We start from the raw sequence: 23,455 nt of genomic DNA on the forward strand, positions 1-23,455 counted from the left end.
AACTGACAAGGGGTGTCCTACTTCCTGCAAATACCCCTCGCCCCCTCTGGCCCACTGCCCGCCCACACCTCTTTTTGCCCTCTACCTGTTGTGTGGCAAGTTTAGTGAGCAAACATACTTTTGTACATGAGGGTCTGAGGGACAAATTTGGCAAGAGAAAATGTCATTGCATTTCTGACTTTTTTGAACTTTTAAAAATAGTTAGCTAGGTATCAGGGCCTCACTAGCTAGCTAGCAGCTCATGAGGCCCTGATTTGAATCAGAACCACCAGGCAGCATTTCTACCTCCACTGTGTTTCCAATGAAAATTCTCATGCCACCTGACCCCACACTACCACCTAGGTACTGTTTAGCCTTGAAGGAAAAGCATGGACATCCAAATGACAAATGAAGGGAGGGAATTTTTGTTTTAAAAGTTGCATTGGGAAAGGATTAAACTTCTTTTTCCCCATGCCATGGTCCTGATCCAGATCAGCAACCCCCCCCCCCATGGCAGTATTTTTTTTTTTGAAGGTCCAAAAGATGAAAGTTCAACAATGCATTTCTTATTTCATCTCGTTTAGCCCTGAGAGAAATGTTAGATGCAGAACACTGATGAATAAACCATTCATTGCGGCCATATTGTCTTACACAGAAAACAATTTTACAGCGTGTCAAATTAATATGGTAGGGCCCAGACTCATGAGTGGTGACAGGGCTTGGCCAGGTGAAACAACCATTAACACTCATATAGTGGCAGTCATAGCATTTGATATGCCGTTCAGGGAGCAGACTGGGACACACTGTTGTTCACCCAACAGTTTGCCCAGCAGTCCAGGTCACCCAACAATCTGGTACCTGCACTGCCCATGCTAGTCTGAGCTATTGGCTTGTGTAATAGGCAAAGAGAATTTGCAATCTAGTGTCTTTTCTGGGGTGTGTGTGTGTGTGTGTGTGTGTGTGTGTGTGTGAGAGAGAGAGAGAGAGAGAGAGAGAGAGCGTAAATAGAATGCTAGATGCAAGGAGGTGGCAGCAAGTATCTTGTGGTCTTGTGTGTGTTCCCTGAGGCATCTGGTGGGCTCCTGTGAGATACAGGAAGCTGGACTAGATAGGCCCTGGGCCTGATCCAGCAGGGCTGTTCTTTTGTTTTTATGTAATTATTTCTTTACCTGAACAAGTTATTTGTTACATGTTGTCCCCTCTAATGAAAATGAGGAATCTTTGATGTGTCCTTAACCCTGCTACCTGTGCAAAGAGGCACTTTTTCAGTGGCGATTCAGGGGGAGAGCAATTGTCCTTATTAATTCCCACATAAAGTATTTTTCACCAACTGTTTGCTGGTGTCTCTTTTATGTCTTTTTAGCGAGCCCGTTTGGACAGGGAACTTTCTTTTCATTTTTCTGTGTTAGCCACTCTGTGGAAAGTTGTGGACTGTATATCCATATTTTTCATAATCGTATGCTTGCACCACCTAATGTACAGAAGGGTAAAGTAGCTGAGGCAAATATCTGGGCAATGAGGGGCAGACTGGAGATTTTAGATTATTGTTTTGGAGATGATGAAGCCTCAGAGTCTGGAGTAACACCCCTTGCTGTCTGCAAGAAAGTTGATGTGCAATGCAGAACCTTTCCACTGCTTCCAAGATTAAAAAGAATGCGAATGATAGTGAGATGCATTCTCTTGAAAATGTCTTTGCCCTTTTCTTTAAATTTAAAATTGAATGTACTTTATGAGACTAGCACCTCATTGGTGCCATCCCAAGATTTTATTATCTTCCCTTATGCTGCTATTAATTCTCTCTGAGACAAATACATTCCTCTAAAAGAAAACTTCAGCTGTTAAACTACTTTAAAGGGACTATCACCCTTCTAACTCTGTACATTCTTCATAAGAACATAAGAAAAGCCCTGCTGGTTCAGGCCAAAGGCCCATTTAGTCCAGCTTCCTGTATCTCACAGTGGCCCTCCAGGTGCCTCAGAGAGCACACAAGACAACAAGATATCTACATCCTATTTGTGGTTTCAGGAAAGGAGGAATGTTTTGAAGTAGGTGAATCAAACTGTTATCAATTGATATGCTCTGATAAGCCAGGAGGTGTTGGCAAAGAGAGATGAGACTGAGAATCAGGGGGTGTGTGGGGCAGTGAGGAGATGTGGCTGAAACAAGTGCATGATTCACTGGGGGGGGGGGGGAGAGAGAGAGAATGGGAGGCAACTGGTTTTGAACTTTGGAAGGTGGGGAAGAGGGAGGGGAGGGGCAGAAAGAGGGGTTAACTGCAGTTATGATGTGTGTGCAGGAGGGGAGGAGGTGGGGGGGAAGAAAAGCATCACTTGCCTGCTCATGTATTCAGGAAAGAGTGCGACCAAGCCTCTGTATGTCTACTCAGAAGTAAACCCCATTATAGTCAATGGGGCTTACTCCTAGGTAAGTGTGGATAGGATTGTGGCCCAGCACCCTTCCTGCCAAAGCCTTGCCAGGGGAGGCAAGGCAGGGAGGGTCACTTTGGGGCATTGCTGGCAAGGAAAAGGGTCTCTCCAGGATCCTTTCCAGCCAGCTGCTTCTGGCTCAGTCCCTGCTTCCACCTTCAGGCTCGTTCTCGCTCCCTCCTTGCTCTCGCTGCTTGCCCTCATTCTCTCCACGTTCCCGCCTGCCAGGAGCTCTTCCACTGGCTGCCCAATCAGTAGCAGGCAGGCACCAGCAACAGCAGGAGTGTCCAAGCCCCTGCGCGGCTGCCTCTTTTACTTCTGCTGCAGCGTGAGGCTCCAAGCAGCCGCTTCTCCTGTGCGCACAGCTGCTGCTGCTGCTGCCTGACTCCTTGGCCCCGCAGCACACCTGAGGCAGCGTCATGGCACACCAGTTGAAAACTCCTGCTCTAAGGAGTCTCAAGAGTTAAATGCATCCCCAGATGATGCAAAACTGACTTCAGTGTCTATTATTGCAGAGCAGGCTCAGACTTGAACAAAATGGCCAATTAAGGAAAACCAATGTCCTAAGTGTGGTGAATTAAAGAAAACTTAAAATGTTAAGCTTCTCTTTCCAGAGGAACTAGAGCAGAGATTTAAATATTTGTTTCCCCAGAAAAAAGGTTAGTGTGCTGACCTACTTTACTGCTTTTCCAGTTCCTCCTGCTGTTGACACTGTCAAATTATGTACTGGAATGTTCTTTGACTGTTCCTCCTCCCCTCCCAGTACTCTGTGTTTCAGCGTTTTGTTCATGTGCTCTTGGCATTGCTCTTGAGCATTTTGGAACTTCTGTCTCATCAGATGCCAAAATGCAAATACCTTTATGGCAGTGGTCAGGCAAAGTGGGTGGGTAAATCTTTTAAATGATGCTAATGTGGACAGCTCTTAAAACCAGCAAATAGATTTCATGCCTTGTATATCTTTAAGGAACACTCTTTTGTTTCTCTTGTTTTTTTAATGTGGCTGGTTTTCTGATCTTAACTTGGGAAGACCCCAGTTGCCAAAATAAATGACAGGGTTATTAACAGTGATGGATTTCCTGTAGAAGATAATAGATTAATCTTGCTCTAGTTCTCTCATTCATTCATCTACAGAACTAGTATACACAGTCAATTCATTTGTGGTGAGATTAATGTGGTGGTGCTGGAGAAACTGTGAAAATTCATAGAAGTTTAATGCCTTTTGATAATTTGGCTTCATACTGTGGCCATGCTTTAAGGTTCAGTGTGATGAATACTGACACTGGTCCTCTCTGAGATATGCTTAACAAGACTTGAATGAAAGACTTTTCAACTCTTCAATTTTCAAACTGTATTCATCTTCAAGTGCTGCTGTTCATTGCTGTGAGTCACCTTTTGAGGCAGTCACAAAGACTACAAATGGATTTTCTGTAACTGGTGGAAAGCTTTCTTTCCTAATCTTCTAGAATCTGTGTTATAGTAGACAATGGGCGCAATCCTAACCAACTTTCCAGCACTGGCATACCTGTGCCGGTGGGGCATGTACTGCAGAGTCGTGCAGTTGGGGGGCAGTCATCGAGGCCTTCTCAAGGTAAGGCAATGTTTGTTCCTTCACCTCGAAGTGGCACCGCCCTTATGTCAGTGCTGGAAAGTTGGTTAGGATTGCGGCCAATGTCTGTGGATCTTCTCTGGCTATGGAGGACTGTTGAGTATCTTTTCTTAAAGCTGTCAACCTACCTGCCTGAATCTGCTGTATCCTTGGTCAGTTCCATGCCCAGAGAAGATAGCAGGAGCTGGCTCAGTCTGAATTCAGCAATACACAGAGCAGTTCCAGAGAAGCACGCTGCTGGGTCTAAATTCACAAAACCACCCACCTGTCTAAAAGTACTATAAAAAGAAGTGTGTGCGCATGCACATATATTGCTGGAATCAGCTTCTATAGTGATGATGGCAGCTTTGTTTCTCTTACTGCCCTGGTCTGCCAGTAGGATACTTGGCTAAATGAATGGGCAGGAGGTCTGATCTAGAGGGTAGAGCCTCCATTTGCCTGAAGATAACATCCACAGGTCACCAGTTCGAGGCCACCGTCACCGTGCGACCTTGAAGCAGCTGACAAGCTGAGCCAAGTTATTCCATCTGCTCTGAGCATTGGAGGATGGAGGCCAGAATGTGAAACCAGATCAGAGTGAAACATCTGGACTGTTGTGGTTCTTGAAAGATAGAACCTTCTTTCAATTGTAAAAATCCCTACGGGGATTTAATCAGCCTGCCTATGTAAACCGCCTTGAATAAAGTCTGAGGAGAAATCTGACGACCAAGAAAGGCGGTATATAAATACCTGTATTATTATTATGTGCACGCAGATATTTCCGTAGCGAGGGAATACTTGCAGCAGTCTAGGTACTGCTCAAATAAAGGCTTACCTGGTGCTTCCAAACTTCTGTGATATATATTGAATTTGAGCAGACAAGCCCTCACCACCTCTCCACCTTGTACTTCTCAATCCAGCATATTAGGACCAGCCCACACCTGATATAGGTTACCAGTTTCATGTTGAACTTCATTAGGTGTGGCCTCGAGCAGCTCACAGCTGTGTACTCTGATGCTGGCTACTCCTAGTCAGTTGTTGTCCCTGGCTGGTGGGGGCTAGCAATAGTACTCAGCATTTATATCACTTTTTAAAATTGTACTGTACTGTTCAAATTGTACTGGCTCAGTAATCCTTACAATGGTCAGGATTATTATGCCCATGTTATAGAACCGGGGTGTGAGACTGAGAGTCAATAGTTTGTCTAAGGCCAATGACTGATTTTTCATATGATATAAGATTTGACTTTGAGATTTCAGAATTCCAGTTTGTAATCTTAGCCACCACACTTGTAATTAGCACTACTGTGCCTAGGTCTTCAACAAAGGGAGGGGAAAGGAAAGGGACCTCTTACTCAAGTTTATATGTCCTGAGGAGCCTGACACAGGCTGCAAACACATTACGTGGGAAAAAATAGAGGCTAAATTGCAGATCATGCTCATGTAGATCATGCTCAAGATAATAATAATAACTTTATTTTTACCCCGCCTTTCTCCCCGAAGGGACTCAAGGCGGTTTACAACAGATTAAAACAGATTAAAAACATAATTTAAAAACGGATAAAAGCATATTAACATATTAAGATCACTTTCTCTTTTTATATGGAGTGTCCAGATCTTGATCTCAGGAGACATACTGGAGCTAGACTAACCATATGTTCTTGCCCATATTCTCCTGTCCTTGGGGGAGGCTATGCTCTGTGTTGCATCACAATCTTGGAGGCAGTTAGTGGACCAAAAATTCAGGGCCTTTTTGGTAATAGTGCCCAGACTATGGAACTCTTTGACTTTTGACAGCTACTTAGCCACATCCCTATATGCTTCCAAAAATCAACTAAAAACTTATTTTAAGCACACCTTTGAGTAATATACTCCTGCTTCTACCTTCTGACTGTGATTGCTGCTTCAATGTTTTAGACAGAGACCCACCTTGGAGGTTTGTCATGGAACTGAATAATGGGCTATAAATGTTTTTAAATGTTCAGTAAACCATAACAGAACTGGTGATATTCTGGGCCTCCTGTACAACAGGCAAGAATGTGAGACACAACCCTAGCACAGGAAGCTCTAGGGCTTGCACTCTGTGAGATGAGTAAATTAGCTTTTGTGTGTGTGTGTGTGTGTGCGTGCACGTGCACCATGCTTTTTTAAAAGAATTATAAACCTCAGACTTTTTTGTACTAGCATTTCCTGTGCGCAGGCAAGACTGTCGTAGAGAGTACTGCAGCAATGGGTAGTAGAAGGGGAAGAATGGACGGTAGGAGGAAATGGACCATAATAAGGGACATTGAGACCCCCCCCCCCAAGACAGTAGGAGCCCATGTTTTTGGCAGTATTACAGGCTTTAGAAGATACTGGAGTAGATGGCTCAGGTCTCTGATCTCCTGGGTTCATTGAAGAACTCACGCTAGATTCCAGAGAAAGGGTGTATTGTTGGACAGCCCAATCTTGAACTTTCTGGGGCCTACAGGAGCAGAGGCACCAAAGTGGCTAGGCTCTATCCAGCAGGCACCGGGAAGTAGCCAGAGGTCTCCTTGTGGGAAGGGGACTTTTATCCCTTCCCCCTGGGAAAACCCCAAGCCTCGCAATGGGACTTCTCAAGTCTTTACCAGATCAAAGCTCTGCCAGTCCTGCCCCCCTTCTGCCCCATTTCCTTCCGCCACCCTGCCCTTCACCTGCCCTCGTTCTGCCCTTCCTCTGCCTCCCAGAGGCTGCACTACTGCCTGGCAGTCACCATTACCCCCTGCGGCGGTGTGTCTTCCTCCTGCTGGCACTGGGCCCGGCGTTTGACTGGCACAGGCCCAGTGCTGGTGCTCTTTACTGGGCCTCTTTAGGATTAGGCCCTAAATAACATTTGTCACTTATGTCTAATGACATGCATGCAATGCTATCATGTCTGACAGTAAATTTAAATTGGGCATCCAGGAACAGAAGGAGCTTAAGCAAGGGGAAATGGAAGAAGCAAAAGGGTGCCAAGCAATCCTTCAGTTTTCAAAACTGACAAGGAATGGGATGATGCTGCTAGACACCACACATCCTCCCATCCTGTTCTTAAAAGGAGAGGACCTCAGTTGTGTGCACTATATGCAAGTCATGGCACCCTCTCTTTCACACAGCCATTGCATAGAAGTCAGTCCTTACCCCTGCTTGTGGGGGTTGATGGGTTTAATTAGAGCATTTTAACCCCACACTCTTCATTCAACAAGGCTCCCAGAGTGGCTTACCTTTAAAACCAAAATGAAATAATTGGAAACAGTGTGAAGGTGTGGGGTTTGCTTGCTCACTTCTGGCTGCTTCTTGGTCTTTCTCCTCCTGCTGCTCACAAAGTGGTTGGTAGGTCCTACCAGTTTCTGCAAGGGGAAGAGGAGCACGTTCCTCAAATAGCAGCAGCAGCAGCTGGAGATGGCAGTGGTGACATTTTACCTTGCTGGTGGTTCCTTCTTCTGTTCACAGGGAAGTTGGTGGATTCTACCTATTCTCCTGATGTCTGCTGGTTCTGCTGTAAGATGGAATAACAGCTCATCAACAGCATAGCATTTTCTTTAAATAGAACTTGTAAGCCGAGGTTGTCCAGTCAGGTCATTAATATTATTGTGTTTCCTTCTTGTTCAGGTTATGACCACTGGAAGGGACAGGTGTTAAATTCAGATGAGCTTCATGAACTATATGAAGGACTGAAACTGAACAATGTTAACCACTATGACTATGTACTTACAGGTATTTCCTTGCTTTTGTGAGAATGAGCTTGTGATGATTAAAGAATCTGAAATGTTCATGCTGGGGGGGGGAAGTAACTCCAGCTTAACTATGGTTAACGCCGAGAGAGAGAGACTCTTTTTTATTATTTATTAATAATATTGCTGGAGACAGAGTACATGACCACGTGGCCCTCTCCTGATCTCTTTTCCCAAGATTAAGAGAGCGCCCATTATTAAGTCTGCACATGCCCTAGGACAGTAGGTGCCAAACCCTAGCCCACAAGCCATATCTAGGACCCTCTGCAATCCTTCACCCAAGTGAACGGAGCTTACCGTTCCACTGGGGAGCCTATTTTATGCACTTCTCATCACCCCCAATCTTCACACTGGTCAGCTGCTTCTGGGTTCTGTCACCCCAGCAGGCTTTGTGCCTGGATTTCTGTGCAGACACGGCTTGCCAGCATGAAGGTTGGAGGCAATCGGAGGTCAGAGAAGAGGCTCCCTGGCAGAAGCTCTGTTCGGGTCAGGGAAGGATTTTCCAGCACTCAGCAGTCTCCAGTCTGTAGACCCCTGCCCTAGGATAAACATCTTTAAGGGCAGCATCAGCTGGAAGTTTACAATACCAAGCTTTGCATCCTGCAAAATACTCTGTCTCATATTTTTTGCAGATTATTAATGGGGTTTCACCTCATTGCATATAGTGCATCTGGTTTTAATTTCATTGTCTGTATTCCATAGTGCAATGAATAAGACAGTTCTAAAACTTACTGGATGAAATTGATTGCTATATTGATCTACATGACTTCCACAAGGAAGGAGGTGTTTTTAAAGCCAGTGATAATGGGAAAATTTAATGATACGGGTCTGAAATTATAGCCCATAAAGGCTACTCTAGCATGAAGGGTATTGCACAGCTGACAAATTATTTTTCCTCTGGTTTCCATGGAGCTCTTGAAGGTAAAGAAGACACAATATCAAAGTGAATGAGATTGCACTGATATAGCAATGAAATTCCAACATCAACAGGTTTCATTTGTTTTGAAGCTATTTTTGTTTTTTATTTTCCCATTAGTTTGCAGAATAGAATAGTTTCAGTGAAACCTGTGTGGCGAGAACTTTCCTCTTTCCTCTCATCAGCTGAGAGGTGTTAAGTTTGATCAAATAAAACAACATTGTTTTATCACTTCTGTCCTTCCTCTTCAGAGGTATAAGACTGCTCTTTTCAAAGTATCATTTGAAAAGATTTGAAATTTCTTAACTGGAAAACCCATATTATTTGAAGCCAATTTAAAAATATTCATCTAATCTGTAAAAATACTTTTCCTAGTGATGTCCAGATTAGCTTACATTATAGAGAGCTAGGTTTTTGGGGTACTTGTGTATGTGGAAAAATGTAGCTATGATGAAAGTGAGTGACAAGCCACTGAAACAAGCAGCAATTCTGACTTCCATTGACCTTTGTATACTCTATGTAAGTCCTTAGGTTAAAAAAAACAAAAAACTCCTGACATTTCTAATTGCTCATTGCGCTAGCACTGCCTCCATTCTTTAGAAGGTGAGACAAGAATTGGTTTCCTTGTAATATTAATCAAGTCAAGTCACTTTTATTTCGTGTAGCCATAGATCATTATAATAAGTATATTAGTTCAAGATATTGCACTTGCACAGCGGCATCCATATGAATCTGATTTGGATACCATAGACATTTAAGAGCTTCCCAGTCAGAATTTCCCTTTTTTGTATTGTAAAATTGTTTTAATAATTCACGAGGCATATGTGTTGATACAGATTGAGTATCCTTTATCCGAAATGCTTGGGACCAAAAGTGTTCTGGGGTTTTTTTTCTGATTTCGAAATATTTGCATATACAGTGGTGCCTCGCAAGATGAATGCCTCGCACACCAAAAAACTCGCAAGACGAAAGCATTTTTGTGATTTTTTTCTGGTGACTCGCAAGACGAATTTTTCTATGCCGTGCTTTGCAAGACGAATTTTTTCTATGGCCGTGCTTCGCAAGACGAATTTTTAAAATTAAAAAGTTGAAGTTTTGTGCTTGAAATTTTTGAAATCCTCTGTACAGTATGTATGCCTTTAAAGAGCACTTCTGACTTTTTTTGCCCATAGGAACGCATTAATTAAATTTCAATGCATTCCTATGGGAAACCGTGCTTCGCAAGATGAAATTTTCGCAATACGAAACGACTTGCGGAACGAATTAATTTCGTCTTGCGAGGCACCACTGTATATATGAGATTTTGGGGAGGGGACCCAAGTCTAAACAGGAGATTCAGGGCTCAATCCTATCCAACTTTCCAGTGCTGGTGCAGCCATGCCAATGGGGCATGCACTGCAGCCAGTGGTAGGGGAGGCAATCACAGAGGCCTCCTCCAGGTAAGGGAATGTTTGTTCCCTTTGTGGGGGGCTGCATTGCTGCAGCACCGGCACTGGAAAGTTGGATAGGATTGGGCCCTCATTTGTTTCATATACCTTATACACATACCCTGGAGGTAATTTTATACAATGATTTTTAATCATTTTTTACATGCAACAAAGTTTGTGTACATTGAACCATCAGAAAGCAAAGATGTCACCTGACCATCGCATCAGGTCAGGTGCGGAATTTTCCACTTGTGGCATCACGTTGGCACTGTAAACCTTTTGGAGCATCTCAGATTTCTGGATTGCTCAACCTGTAGGATGTTACTTCCCAGCATTCTCACACACATACACCCCACCCTTGCAGGACATATTGCAGAATAAAATGCTTTGCTGTTGCTACTATAAGTCCACTAACAATATATAACACCGCTTGGTTTTGGGAAAAGAACTGGTCTGAAAATTATGAGTTGTATCTTTAGGAGCGCATGCAGAAATAAGATGGCATGTTGCGTAAACACATGTGGAAGAAATTGCACAACAATGAATTATTGCTAATGTTATGTGGGAATTTTTGTGCATTGTGTTGTGTAAGCATTCAACGGAGTCGGGGTTCTATTCAAATGTCTGTAGGTAAGCAACTCAGGTTATCATTTCCATGTGTGCAAGCCCCTTACATGAGAGATGCTTTCAGCAATTGCTTGTCAAGCCTAGTCTGTCTTGGAATGCAAGAACACCAGAGACCACTTGTGCTTCTCTGTTCTGTTTGGTTCCATCCTCCCAGCAAGCCATAGTTAGCCATGTTGGTCCATTAGAAAAAATCCAAAAATAGGGTAGTAGTTGTATTGCCAACTATAATATTGCAGCATGGTCAGCAAGTTTTCAAGATCTTCACATCTCTTCTTGAGACTGGGCGTTAGGCTAAAAGGGATGGGGAGATAAAGTTGTGCATGATGAACAGAGTTTAACAGTCTTGAGATAAAGTGTGGGAGATTTAGTTAATCTTAATTAGATTAACCTCTTCTAGACAAATTTTGGAAGAGCTACTGACATGCTAGTCAACAGCTCCAGATTAACTGCTTTATACTTTGGGACCTGCTTGCTTGTTCCAGTACTTGGTGTCATATTGTTCAGGGCTGTCCTGACCCTTCCTCTTTATTCTGAATCCAGCCTGATCTCTTTGTCCTTTATTTATGTGTTCTCAGTTTGGGCAAGATCATGAAAACTTATTTCTTTAGCCCCTTAATGCAGCTATGGCAGAATTAAATTAAAAAAATTTTCTTAAAGGTTCTTAAATAGTGTTAATTTTTAAGTTTTCAGGGATTTGTTCCCTAGACCTCTGGGGTAGGCAAAAAAGTAACTGGATCTACTGTTAGATTTCTGGGTGACTTGCAGAAGGTTAGGGTTCTGCCTCTCATTTAACAAATTAACAAAGTTTGACATTTTTGTGTGTAACTTTGCTGATAGTCATATCCCCTACAACCTGGACTCTGTGCAGGGAGTTATGTTCCTGAGACCACTGCTTGCCCTTTCTTTTTAGTGGATTTGTTTCAATTTATTCAACATGATGACATAGGCAGGCTGCTTGAGAAGTATGAGGCTAACCACATGCCCATTTGACTCTTCGCGTCTTGGTTGCTTAGGGTGTCAAATTAGGGTGTCAGATTAGGGATGGTGTAAACTGATTACATCATTAAGAGAGGGTGACAGTCTATCTGGTTTAAAAGAGGCTGATGCTAGAGCATTATTGAAGTGGCCTGCTCACTACAATTCACAACTATTGACCAGTTTTAAATTTGCTATTTTGGGCAAGGATGGCTAGTAGCATCTTGGCTCCAGTTCATCCTGAATAAATCCATCCTGATTATGGGACTGCTATGGCCTTGGTTGCTGTGGTTGACAACCTGTGACAGGAACTAAATGTGGAAGTGCATGCTTCTTTGTTCTGCTGGACCTCTCCGTGGCTGTTGATACCATTGTCCATAGTATCCTTCTGGTCTGCCTGGCAAGTACAGGGTTGGGAGGCACAAGTAGACTCAACTCCTGCCTATTAAGCTGGCTCCAGAAGGTAGTCCTGGGGCTTGCTGTTTGACCCCTTGGTCATTTGTGGGGTTTTCTCTCCCAGGCTCCTTAACATCTGTATGAAGCCACTAGGATATATTCTCAAGAGCTTTGGAGTGCAGTGTTACTTATTAGTTTGCACTTTACACACTGACCCCTCCTGTCTTCTTCAAAATCATCCAAGGCAGTCCAAAGTATAAAACAATAATAAAATATTTAAGATGGGAACTGGTCAGCAGCTCAATTGATTTACTGATCAGCCACAGAATTAGGAGGAAGCTGGTAGATATCTGTTGCCCCTGTCTCAGACTGGGGAAAATCAAGTGGAAGGCCCATCTAACAAAGGCTTTCTTTATTGCTTTCCAGTTTTGTTTACTTTATTTTAGGTTCCGGTTTTAGTTTTGAAAGCTGTCTTGAGGACCCATTTGAATGGAGCTGGAAGGCAGTATAGAAACTTTTTATATAATGAACAATAGCAACAACAGAAAGCTTTATCCTGTCCCTCTAAATTAGGCTACTGAAAATCAATGAAACAAGTTTGAGAAAAACCAGGAGAGAATTTTGATGTGACCAAACTGTGAGCTGGTGCTGAAAGCAAACTTCTGAACTCAGCATTTAATTTTATGTCTCCCCCCCTTTCTATCCCAAACCACTATTTTGCATTTGGCTTCAGTCAGTAGATTAAGGTTTTCTAATAAAAAAGAAAATAAAAAGCCTGAAGTCTGCCCATATCTGCACTAATCATTCAGTGGGGTACATTTGTAAGAGGAAATATAAAGTGTTCACATGAAATGCCTTCTTGTCTACTGAGTAACAGCATTTTTGGCACCATGGCTTTGGTAGTTGTGCAAAAGCATGAAAATGTGCTTTTATATGAAATATTTTGTGTTGCCTTTTCAATTTTATAAAAATTTATATGCCACTTTTTCAAATCTGACTGAGTAAGCTCAGTCAGCGTGCTTACTCAAAAATTAAGTCACACCAAATTCTATGCCCAGACAAGTATGCATAGGATTGCAGCCTAAATCACCCAAAACAGATTATACCAGAGTGTAAAACAATAATAAAATAATTTAAATGGGAACATAGCTAAAGGGAACCACTTTTCATTAGTAAGAATGAAAGATTTGATAGTGTGGGGCTGTTTTATGCTGTTTAACCAGATGGTGGAGGAAAATAGACAGGAGGCGTCTTTTTTATTTTTAAGTCTCTTCATGTTAGAAGTATTTATGGGAAATTTAGTTCAGAAATATGAAGTGCCACAGAAATTAACAGAAGTTGCATATCTGTTGATATCTATAGACTCTAAGCATCTGATAAATAAATGCCATTCTTCAAGGAGTTGTCTCAACCCCAACCCCATGACTTTGTAATCAAATGAAAGAAAGAGTTTAAGGAATTGAAAATGGAGTAATCATAACAGTGGGAGAATATGCCCCCAAATGTACTGTATATCTCTCTGAAAGAGTTATTATAGGGTGTAATATTAATAGTCTGTTGCTGTGGTATGATTAAAGCAACTTGCAGAATGATTCCTGCTGAAAGACTAAATCTCCCAACTGTTCGTATTGAACACATTTTTGGTCTTCTCAAAAAATGGTGAATTTCTGGGAAGGAGTACAGGTAGATTACTCCTTATCTAAACATCCTAAATCCGAACTATTCTGAAATCTGGATATTTTTGTCCAAGACTTGTTTTCTGTAATGCAAACACTAGAAGGTCTTGTGCTCATTCCTATATACAGTGCAGATATAGACTTCTCTGCTCTGTGGTGTGTACCTATACACATTTTTCAACAGACACTGTTGAAAAATGGCAAAAGAGGCCAACAGATCACCCATATGGGTAACAGTGAAAAGAGCAAGAGGTAGCACTGCTCATTATTTTAATGCAATTATTCCGAAACCAGGCAAATAGAAATCCAGACACCTTCAGATTGTCTCAAGCAATCCAGATAAGGGATACTCAACCTGCAATATGTAAATTTAAAAACATCTCGAGTTCTGTTTTATCCTGCACCCACAAAAAAGTATTGTTTCAATACTGCAAGACACTAACTTGAGGTCTAGAATAGGGGTTTATGTTTAACTGTGGCCAGAGCATGTGTCATTGAGAACTGGAGGTCTCCAGAACTACCCTCCATGACAGACTTATGAAAAATTATAGCACATATGACAAAGTTGACATATTATAAAAGGTGTTGAAAGGAAGACAGCTTTGTAGAAAAATATGGATTCCTGACTGAATTATTTGGTTGACTGATTATTTTCAAATAATTTCTGTCCATTTGTGGGATATTCTTATCTGTGACTTGGAATGATTTATAACAAATGAATTACCTAATTTATATAGTGACATTCCTTATATGTGTCAGGTAATTTATAGAAGGATGTTAATGATATGTATTAAATAAACTTATCTATTTTAATAAAGAATATATATACAAAGACTAGTTGGTAAACTTTGCCATAGTTTGGTTATTCTAGTGAATAATTTACATGGTTAGTAATCTCTAAAGCAATGAATAACTATGAGCATAATATATAGGTTCTCTCTTACATAGGTAGGTGAATGCAGGACAAAGTTTGTCATTTATTTCATCTTGGTTAGAAGTCAACAGTGTTGCAGAGCAGATTTTTTAATTCTGTCTGTGTTTTTTTTCTTTTTCCAGTTTGGAACTTGTGTGAACAATGTACAGCAGGTACTCTGTTCATGCTAACCTTAAGTAGCACATTTCAATATACAAGTTCAGGCTCCCTAACCACAGATTCAGAACCCAAAGTGGAAGCAGAACCTGAGCTCCTGGGTGCTGCCGTATATGCTGTCTGTTGGCATCTAGGAGCCCTTCTGAGGCCCATAGAGGCTGCATGCAGACTCTACAGGCCTGAGAATGCCACTCAGAGCAGTTTAAAGGGTACTTCTGGTTTTCAGCGAAAACCCAAAGCACCCTATAAACTGTTCCAGCAGCATTCTGAGGCCTCTGTGGGCCTCAAAAAGACTCTGGACACGTCTGCAAGAGGTTCCAGTTGCGTTCGGAGTTCCTGTGGGTTGGAATCCGCGGGTTACAGTATCTGCAGCGGGTTCCAGGAACAGATCCCCCACAGAGACCAAAACTCCATCTGTATTGAATTCGGCTTTTTGAGGAACTGTTCACTGCCTGAAAAAAAGCCCCATACGGGTAGGAGTCAGGTAGTGCTCTCTCCAGCCAGTACAAATGCATCCTCTGGTGCAGGGGTGCTCAACATGTCGATCACGATCAACCGGTCGTTCGCGGGGCAAAATGAGTCAATCGCGGAGCCTTTAGTCTAGTCTAGACTCTAGTAGTCTATAGATCAGTGCGTGTGAGTCTACCCTTGAAGTCTATCGCCGCTTCAAGAGCTCTCCACGCACGCTGAGCTCCTCCAGCGGTTGCCTCTCTGGCCTTTCGCCTCTCTACGATGAGGCCCAGTAGTCGCCCGTCTAGCCATTTGTCCCTCTATGGTGAGGCCCACGCCGTTGTCACCAGAAGTGCTGTTTAGGAGAGGGCTGGGAAGCGGAAGTGGTTGTGGGAGGGCAGAGGGAGAAGTGCTGGTGGGTGGGGCGGGTGCCGTAGCAGCCCTCGGAGGAGCACCATGTCTGCCAGCGCCGTCTATATGCTGGACCTGAAGGGAAAGGTACCGGGGGGGAGCGTGAGCAGCCTCGGGGCGGCGCGGGTCCCTTGCTCAGCAGGAAGGGGTTGGGGGAGCCTCCACCCTCCGCCTCAGGCCCCCAGCCTTTCCCCCCCACCGTTGTCATGGTGACGGGCTGGGCTCTGCAGGAGAGCCTCCATGGACAGGGGTAGTCTACCTGCAGGCCATCTGGCTCTGGTGTGAGCTGCTGGGACAAGGTGGGGAGGGGGCTTTGCTTCAGGCCTGTCGTGGCCTCTTTGCCCTCATTCTTAGCCTGCCTGTGCCAACCTCCCTGAGTCTGTGAGACCCTCGCAGTGAGAGCTAGTGAGAATGGCGGTGTCCAAATGCTTTAATTCAGTGTTTCTCAAAAGGTGAGTCACGAGCCAGTTTCAGGTGGGTCCCCATTCACTTCAATATTTAATTTTAATACATTAGACTTGATGCCACCATGGTATGTGACTGCATTTGGGGAAACGTGACAGCTCTGTAGTTTTAACAGGCTCCTGTGTATATGCTTTCAACAAGGGTAGTCAATGGGACTTACCCCCAGTAAGTGTGGGTAGGATTACAGTGCAGGATTGTTAAAAATGTTCCTGCTTGATGATGTCACTTCCAGTCATGTCATCACTTCCGGTGGGTCCTGACAGATTCTCATTCTAGAAAGTGGGTCTTGGTGCTAAAAGTTTGAGAACCACTGCATAATTTTAAATAATACTAATATTTATATTACCCATATTATTAGCTGCTAGGATGGGGGGAGGAGAGAAACTGATTTCATCTAGGATAATTCTGTTATGGCAAATGCTATTATTGTAAAAATAAATAAATAAATAAATAAACTCTGGTAGATCTCTGGGCCTTGCTGGGTTTCAAAGTAGCTCTCGAGCCAAAAAAGGGTGAGCACCCCTGCTCTGGTGTATGCTTTGGAAGTGACCCCTGGAAAATGGGGTTGAGCTACGGAATTCAGGAAACACCCAGCGTGAGCTGAATGGTTATGGTGTTTCCCCTGCTTACTGCTATGTAGGAAGATATCTCCTTCCTTCAGCCCACTATAGTTTAGATTTGGGCAATAATTTAGGGTTTTTTCTCCATTTGACTCAAGGCTGTTTTTCTTCAAGGTCAAGTGGTCTTTATCATTGCTAGATATACTTTTCTGTCTTGGCAAACACCACAACTTGATCTCTGTTGTCCACATTTGATATGGTCAAGTTCAAAAATAGGATTAAGATGAATGTGCTGGTTGTAGTGCTTAATTTGGGATTGCTGTGCGTAATCCCAACACCTCAGTCAATCTGTAAACTAGCTCACGGCTATTTATGAAACTAGCGGCCCAATCCTATGGGCCACTTATGCCACTCTAACTAGCGTTCCAGCAGTGTAAACAACTTTTCGGTTGCCACAAACATGACAGCCTGGCCACCACCATAAGCAGTAAGTGATCAGGCCACGCACCAACAGACAGTGGATGTCCACTGCCGCTGGTAAGATCGTACAGAGGTCAGGAATGGGGTGGAATGGGGCAAGGTTGGACAGAGTGGAGAAGTGATGGGGAGGGCAGATTGGGCCAAGGAATGGGGGCAGGTTCGGTGGCAGCAGTGCTCATTGCATTCTAATCCCCTTCCCAGGCCCAAGAGATGGTTGGGTTGTCTTTCCATAATAGACATGTGTGGTAGGCTTACTTGGAGACTTACAGTGAGGTTCTGTGCATGTGCCTTGCTTTGTTTTTCAAGGTCTGTGAAGGAGATTGGCCTGAGAGGTGTTTTGTATGTCCAGGTGGACAAGCTCTAATATGGCAATATCATCACACCTTCCATAAAAGACAATTATGGACCAGTTCAAAGATCACTGGCACTTTGCCACTAATTTTAGCAGCTGAGGTAGAATCTAGTTCATGATAAACGGGTCATCTGAAACATTTTTAATAGGCATCGATGACAGTTTACATGCCCTTGCAAATCTTTTTAATGTGAGTTGAATGTGGCAGCTTGCCAAAAAATGAGTTGCGATTTGGCAAATACTTCATTTGGCTCATTCAATATGTGCAGAGTGGTATTTTGGCCTGTAACTGTGTGTGTGGTTTTTTTTAAAGTAGCTGTGCTCAGTGCTTATCGGCAAAGCCTCTTGCTCACACATTGTCATTTATTTTCTCCATCCTTCAAAGGCTACACACGAGATAAATCATTCCTTGGAATGGTGGTTGATATTGTACAAGAGCTAAAACAACAGAATTCTAACCTGGTGTATGGTAAGTTCTGGTGCCCCAATGATTTCACTTTGTATTGCTTTATTGGTAGGCCTGTTGACCACATTCGAAAGACGATAGTTGATAGTGACACAGATAGACTAATAGAGAGCACAACATTATGGACTCGACCCTAGCTGGGATTTCAAGAAATCTGTCAGCCATGCTAAAGTGATAAAATGATAATAGCAAGTCAGGATGGTGCAACCCTGGACATCGCCAGATGCAGGCTCTGGTCTGCTGCCTCTGTGCTTAAAAAAAAACAAACCTGCAAAACTCTTACCATGTTCCTTGCACACTGCCTGGATTTCCAGGGAAACCATGTTTCAAGGCAGCATGCAAGGAGCCCAGAAAGAAGGGAAATTATCTGCTTTGAACTCTCGTGAGCTCAACTCCCCTGAGCCCAAAGCGGATCATTCTTGGGTTGTGAGAGGGCGATGGTGCTGGCAGAGGCAGATTCATGGTGAAAGACACCCTGAATGCTGTGACCCCCTTGGACCTTGGTCTGCCATCGATGCATTCCCCTTATAGCAGCTGCATGGACAGACCAGCCCTGTAGCAAGTATGCATTTAATGGGTGTAGCATCTGGCTAAAAAAAATGCTGATCTCCTCTCACGTTACACTGGGACTTGGCAGTCAGCCTCTCACTATGTTGACTGAGTCACTGTGATATCATGGCAACTGAGTGCCATGGGGGAAATAGAATTTGAACTGGAAGGTCATTTGACAGCAGCATCTGTTACATTAACTGTGTAAGTATTGTGCCTGCTTCCCAGGAACTTTTGAATGAGATCTCATTGGTGCAAATGAGTTGAATGGTTTTTGAGCTTTTCAGAAAATGCAACTCTCTTTCAAGCTGTCCCAGGAAATCTTCTAGGTTGCTGCTGGCTATTTGACCCATCTAGAAGTATTCCCCAGACATTTTAAAACAAATGTGCAATTATAATTCTGTTACCTCCTTCCATGCATTAAGTCATGTGCAAGCAAAGAGCATCATTTTTTACCTTTTTATAGCACCGCTACTTACGGAGATAAACTTCCTTGTAGTGAAAAGTAATAACAACATGCTGGAACTATCATAGAAGTTGGAAATAAGACCTGCAGTGTAATGACTTGTTGTCTATTAAGGGCCCAATCCGACCCAACTTTCCAGTGCTGGTGCGGTCGCAATGCAGCCCTGTGGAAAGGGAACAAACATTCCCTTACCTAGAGGAGGCCTCCGTGACTGCTCCCCTACTGCTGGATGCAGCATGTGCCTCAATGGCACAGCTGCACCAGCACTGGAAAACTGGATAGAATTTGGCCCTAAGACTTTAAAATATTTTTCCCTGCAGCGTGTTACTCTTTATCTCCTTGAACAATTTTATTTTTCCTTGCAGTATGTGATCCTGTGATGGGTGACAAATGGAGTGGAGAAGGCTGTATGGTGGGTAATCTGTGGCATACTTGATCCATTTTTATAAAACTTGTTATACCAAATTAAGCTGCCTTACTTAAATGTTACTTTGTGATTAAATGTTGTGTCTTTCTCTTTGGGTAAAACATGAGGGAGAGGGAGGGAGCCTGCAATCCTATGCACGCTTTGCTGGGAGTAAACCCAACTTAACACATTGGGGCTTACTTTTTAGTAAAACCTGCCTAGGATTGTACTGTGAGTTGGATCCTACGTTGCCATTCAAAGGCCACCATTCTGACACTGGAAGCTCCTCCCAGGAACAGTTGTAGAGATGTGCAAGGAGTCCTCTCACAAGTGTAGCAGGTGTCCTTTTCCGTTCTCAGAAGGAGCTTCCAATGTCACAGTGTCACTACCAAAAATTAGCATCCAACCCATTCAGTATACTGACCTTTAGGGTACAAAATGTTAGAACACAATGTTAAAATCTAGTTTGCATGTATGGACAGCAGTTTTTGGCTGCTTGCAACATAACTGCTTGCGGACTATCCTGCTTGGAAAATCGTTTCTGCGAAGTAACTTGCCAAGGGATTGACAACTCAATCCTGAGCTTCCCGGCACCCGCTGGAGCAGTGGCCCCAAAGCAGCTACCGTTGTATCCTCAGGCACCAAGAAGCAGCCGGCAGAATCCTCAGGGGAAGGGGTATTTTGTCCCCTTCCCCTGGGAAAAGCACCAAGCTCCGCCATGGGGCTTCTCAAGTCTGCATTGGCTATTTTACTGGCACAGACCTGAGAGACTTCGTGTCGGGCCTTCTGGTGGAGCAGAGCTCCTCCAATCCCATCCCTCTCCTGCTCCGTTCCTTCCTCCCCCTGCCTTGGTTTTGCCCTCCCCCCACCCCCCAAGGCCACACCACTGCCTGGCAGATGCACTTACCCCCAGCAGCAGTGTGTCCTCTTCCTACTGGCCCTGGGTCCTGCACCTGACTTGTAAACATGCTTTATGGCACGTTTACAGCACCCAGCACTAGTGCTAGAACTCAGCACCAGCATTGGACCAGCTTAGGATTAGGCCCTCAAGCAGTTACCTTGATGCTGCTACCATCTTTTTTAAAAAAAGTCTGGGTATGTGAATGTTAGTGAATGTCCAAAACGTTGTTACTATCAATATTCACTTTTTAATTTTAACAAATATTGAGAATGTTCAAAACCTCAGAGATACAGTGGTGAAGTAAAAAGTATTGAAAGATATTGGTTTAGGGGCATTCACAATATTCATTTGGGAAGTGTCCACATTCCCGTGTAAATACTACAGTGAGCCAAATAGTGTTCTTTCCAAATGCAACAACTTTGGTGGATCTCTCCCTCCTGGAGTGCCTGTTGTTGTTGTTGTTGCTGTTGTTGTTTGATTTTTTCTCTGTAAATCACTTTTGTTGACAAGCAAGCAAACAAATAAATAGTTCCTTGTACCAAAAGGGCTCACAATTTTAAAAGCTGCAGAAGAGACATCAGTAAACAGCCACTAGAAAAGTCATTGCTGGTGTGCTTAAGGGCAGTTGGTCTCTCTTTGCTAACTGCAAGAGAACCACCGCCTGGGAGAAGTGCATCTTTGCTTTATAGATTTCTCTATTATACTTTTGGAGTGGAGGGGGGAGAACTTCTCATGCCTGGAGTTTGAATTTCCTGGAATGAACCAATCTGGTAAATAATCACTTGTGAAAAAACTTTGCAAAACCAATATTGTTTTCCTTATTCATTATAGTATGTTCCAGAGGATCTCCTTCCAGTTTATAAAAACAAGGTTGTGCCTGTAGCAGACATCATTACACCGAATCAGTTTGAGGCTGAGTAAGTATTACTTTCTCATAAATTCTCAAAGATTTAGAGACAAATGGTATTTCTTTGCTGCTCCACAGGATGCATTGTACAGTAATTATACAGGAGAGGCCTATTGGTGGATAGGGATGATGGAAGGGATAGGAGGCTGCTTGTGTACCCCTTTCACAGCGTTACTGGAGCCCAGTGGAAAGGATGTCTTCTAACTGCTCTTCTCCCTTTTCCCAATCCATCCTGGCTGGAGAAAGGAAGAGGAGCAAACTTGGAGGGCGCCTCTCCTTTATGGTTTGGAAGCACTGAGAGAGAAGCATCCTCTAGTGAGATCACTTCTCTCCATTTATCTCTCCTTGACCAGTAGTCAAATAAAATATATTTTAAAAAATGTTTAACAATGTTTCCTGATTTGTAGGATACTTACTGGCAGGAAGATACACACTGAAAAAGAAGCCATAGAGGTAGGTCACTGCACTGGAACCCAGATTTCTCTCTGTGTGTGTGTGTGTGTGTGTGTGTGTGTGTGTGTGTCCAACGCCCATGTGGACTCCTGTGGGAGAACACAGGCTTGCTGCTGGGCTTCCAACCTAGTGGGAATCATGTGGAGACTTTGTGACTGCTCAAAGAATGGCAAGATTGCAGTTTAGGTGTGCTGATAGCCCCTATTATAGAGGGCTTGTTCATATAATCAGTGCCTTCATGCTATTTACCAGAGGCAGCTGATCACTACATGAGAACTTTAAAAGTTTGAAATGCAGCTAAGATTTACATAAAGCCATGCCTCTGTAAACTAGTAATGGTTCAGTACTTTTCTGATACCAGAAATATTTGCACTGTTCATTATGGAGAAAATCATTGTACATTAGAAATGATTATGCCTCTATCCATAGAGAACTGTGTCCTCCACTGGGGAACAGAAGATACAAAATTGCCTTTTAGCCATTACATTACTGCCCCCTGGTGTTTGCATAAAAGTCGTGTGATGGTACTCCTTGTATAGTGTACATAAACAGCTGAGTTGCTGCATTGCTGTAGGATGCCCAAACAAGCCGGTGGTTCTGAAACATTGCACAAAGGCGATCCTTTGTGAAATTATGGGTTTGTTTGGAGCACTCTTGATTCTACACCTTTTGAGCTGTAAGTGAAACCTGTAGCTTCTGATACAATTTTATTCCCAAAGCAACATTCCTAACAACCTACCATGGTTTTTGCGTCAGCTATAAGAAGAGAATGATGTATATAGAAGCACTGTCATCTCCAGCCATGAAGATGTCACAGCATTGGAGTAATGACATGCAATGGTGCTTAGTTTCTTATTCTTCATCATAAGGATTTTTCTGCCTGTGTTACTATTAGAGAAGGCTAGTTTTGTCAACATACAGAGAGTTGGGTAGTAAACTATTCTTTGGAGCTTTTGATGAAAGAGCAAAGTACAAGGCTGATGTCCAAAACTTTGAGCAAATTGAACCGGCAGGCACAGAGGACCATGAGACTAATAAAATGGCAATTAAACTGTGCATATCAATGATTTGTATAAGATTTTGTCATGCAATTACCTTATAACCATAAAGTAGTTATTAGTACTATTGCTGCTATAATTATGTAATGGGGTTACAGTAATAATTTGGTGATATCGTCCTGTCATAATCTTGCACTAAAGGCGCAATCTTATGCAGACACCAGTGCAACATCCATCATATCCTACACCTGGCTAGCAAGGGCAAGGGAGGAGGCGAGGCAGTGGAGCCTGACCCATAGGTTATGTTTGTCATCTGAAGGGGGGATTAAGTTGGTGTGTGTCAATCTTTCCCACATCACACCCCCATCTGCGCCCTGTTTTGGACTCTCCACTGGTGAGGTTGTGCCAGTGTCTAAGCTATGTCTCAGTTATGCCTGCAGAGCATTTTTTCCAACGTTGCCCTGTCATCCGTGGTGCATCTGTTGGCAGGGGGACTTCTATGCCAGCGGGACTGACATTGCACTGGCATATGTGGCAGTACGCTGGCGTATCTCAAGGATAGGATTGTGCCTTATGTCTCCAGAAATCTCATTGATAGGAATGACCATTAAGTAGCAAACTAGAGTTTTAGATATATGTGTTAGGGTGCATGCACCATAAATTGCATGCACCTTGAAGCAGCTGACAAGCCGAGCTGAGTTATTCCACCTGCTCTTTGGTGTGAGCAAAGCATCTTGGCTGCCCTTCATGTGAGAGTTGAA

The 23,455-nt window shown here is 43.3% G+C and overlaps 1 protein-coding gene across 1 annotated transcript in view; it reads left to right on the forward strand.

The window, feature by feature from the left end:
* Nucleotides 1-23,455, forward strand: part of PDXK (pyridoxal kinase) — a 64,329-nt gene that overhangs the window by 31,518 nt on the left and 9,356 nt on the right. Inside the window, exons 3-7 of the mRNA XM_066622419.1 lie at nt 7,602-7,706; nt 17,934-18,017; nt 19,395-19,441; nt 21,168-21,253; nt 21,651-21,696. Of these exons, the coding sequence (XP_066478516.1) occupies nt 7,602-7,706; nt 17,934-18,017; nt 19,395-19,441; nt 21,168-21,253; nt 21,651-21,696 (368 nt within the window). The remainder of the gene's footprint in view (nt 1-7,601; nt 7,707-17,933; nt 18,018-19,394; nt 19,442-21,167; nt 21,254-21,650; nt 21,697-23,455) is intronic.

The sequence above is a fragment of the Tiliqua scincoides genome, chromosome 3 (assembly GCF_035046505.1).
Source record: "Tiliqua scincoides isolate rTilSci1 chromosome 3, rTilSci1.hap2, whole genome shotgun sequence".
Taxonomy (NCBI): Eukaryota; Metazoa; Chordata; class Lepidosauria; order Squamata; family Scincidae; genus Tiliqua; species Tiliqua scincoides.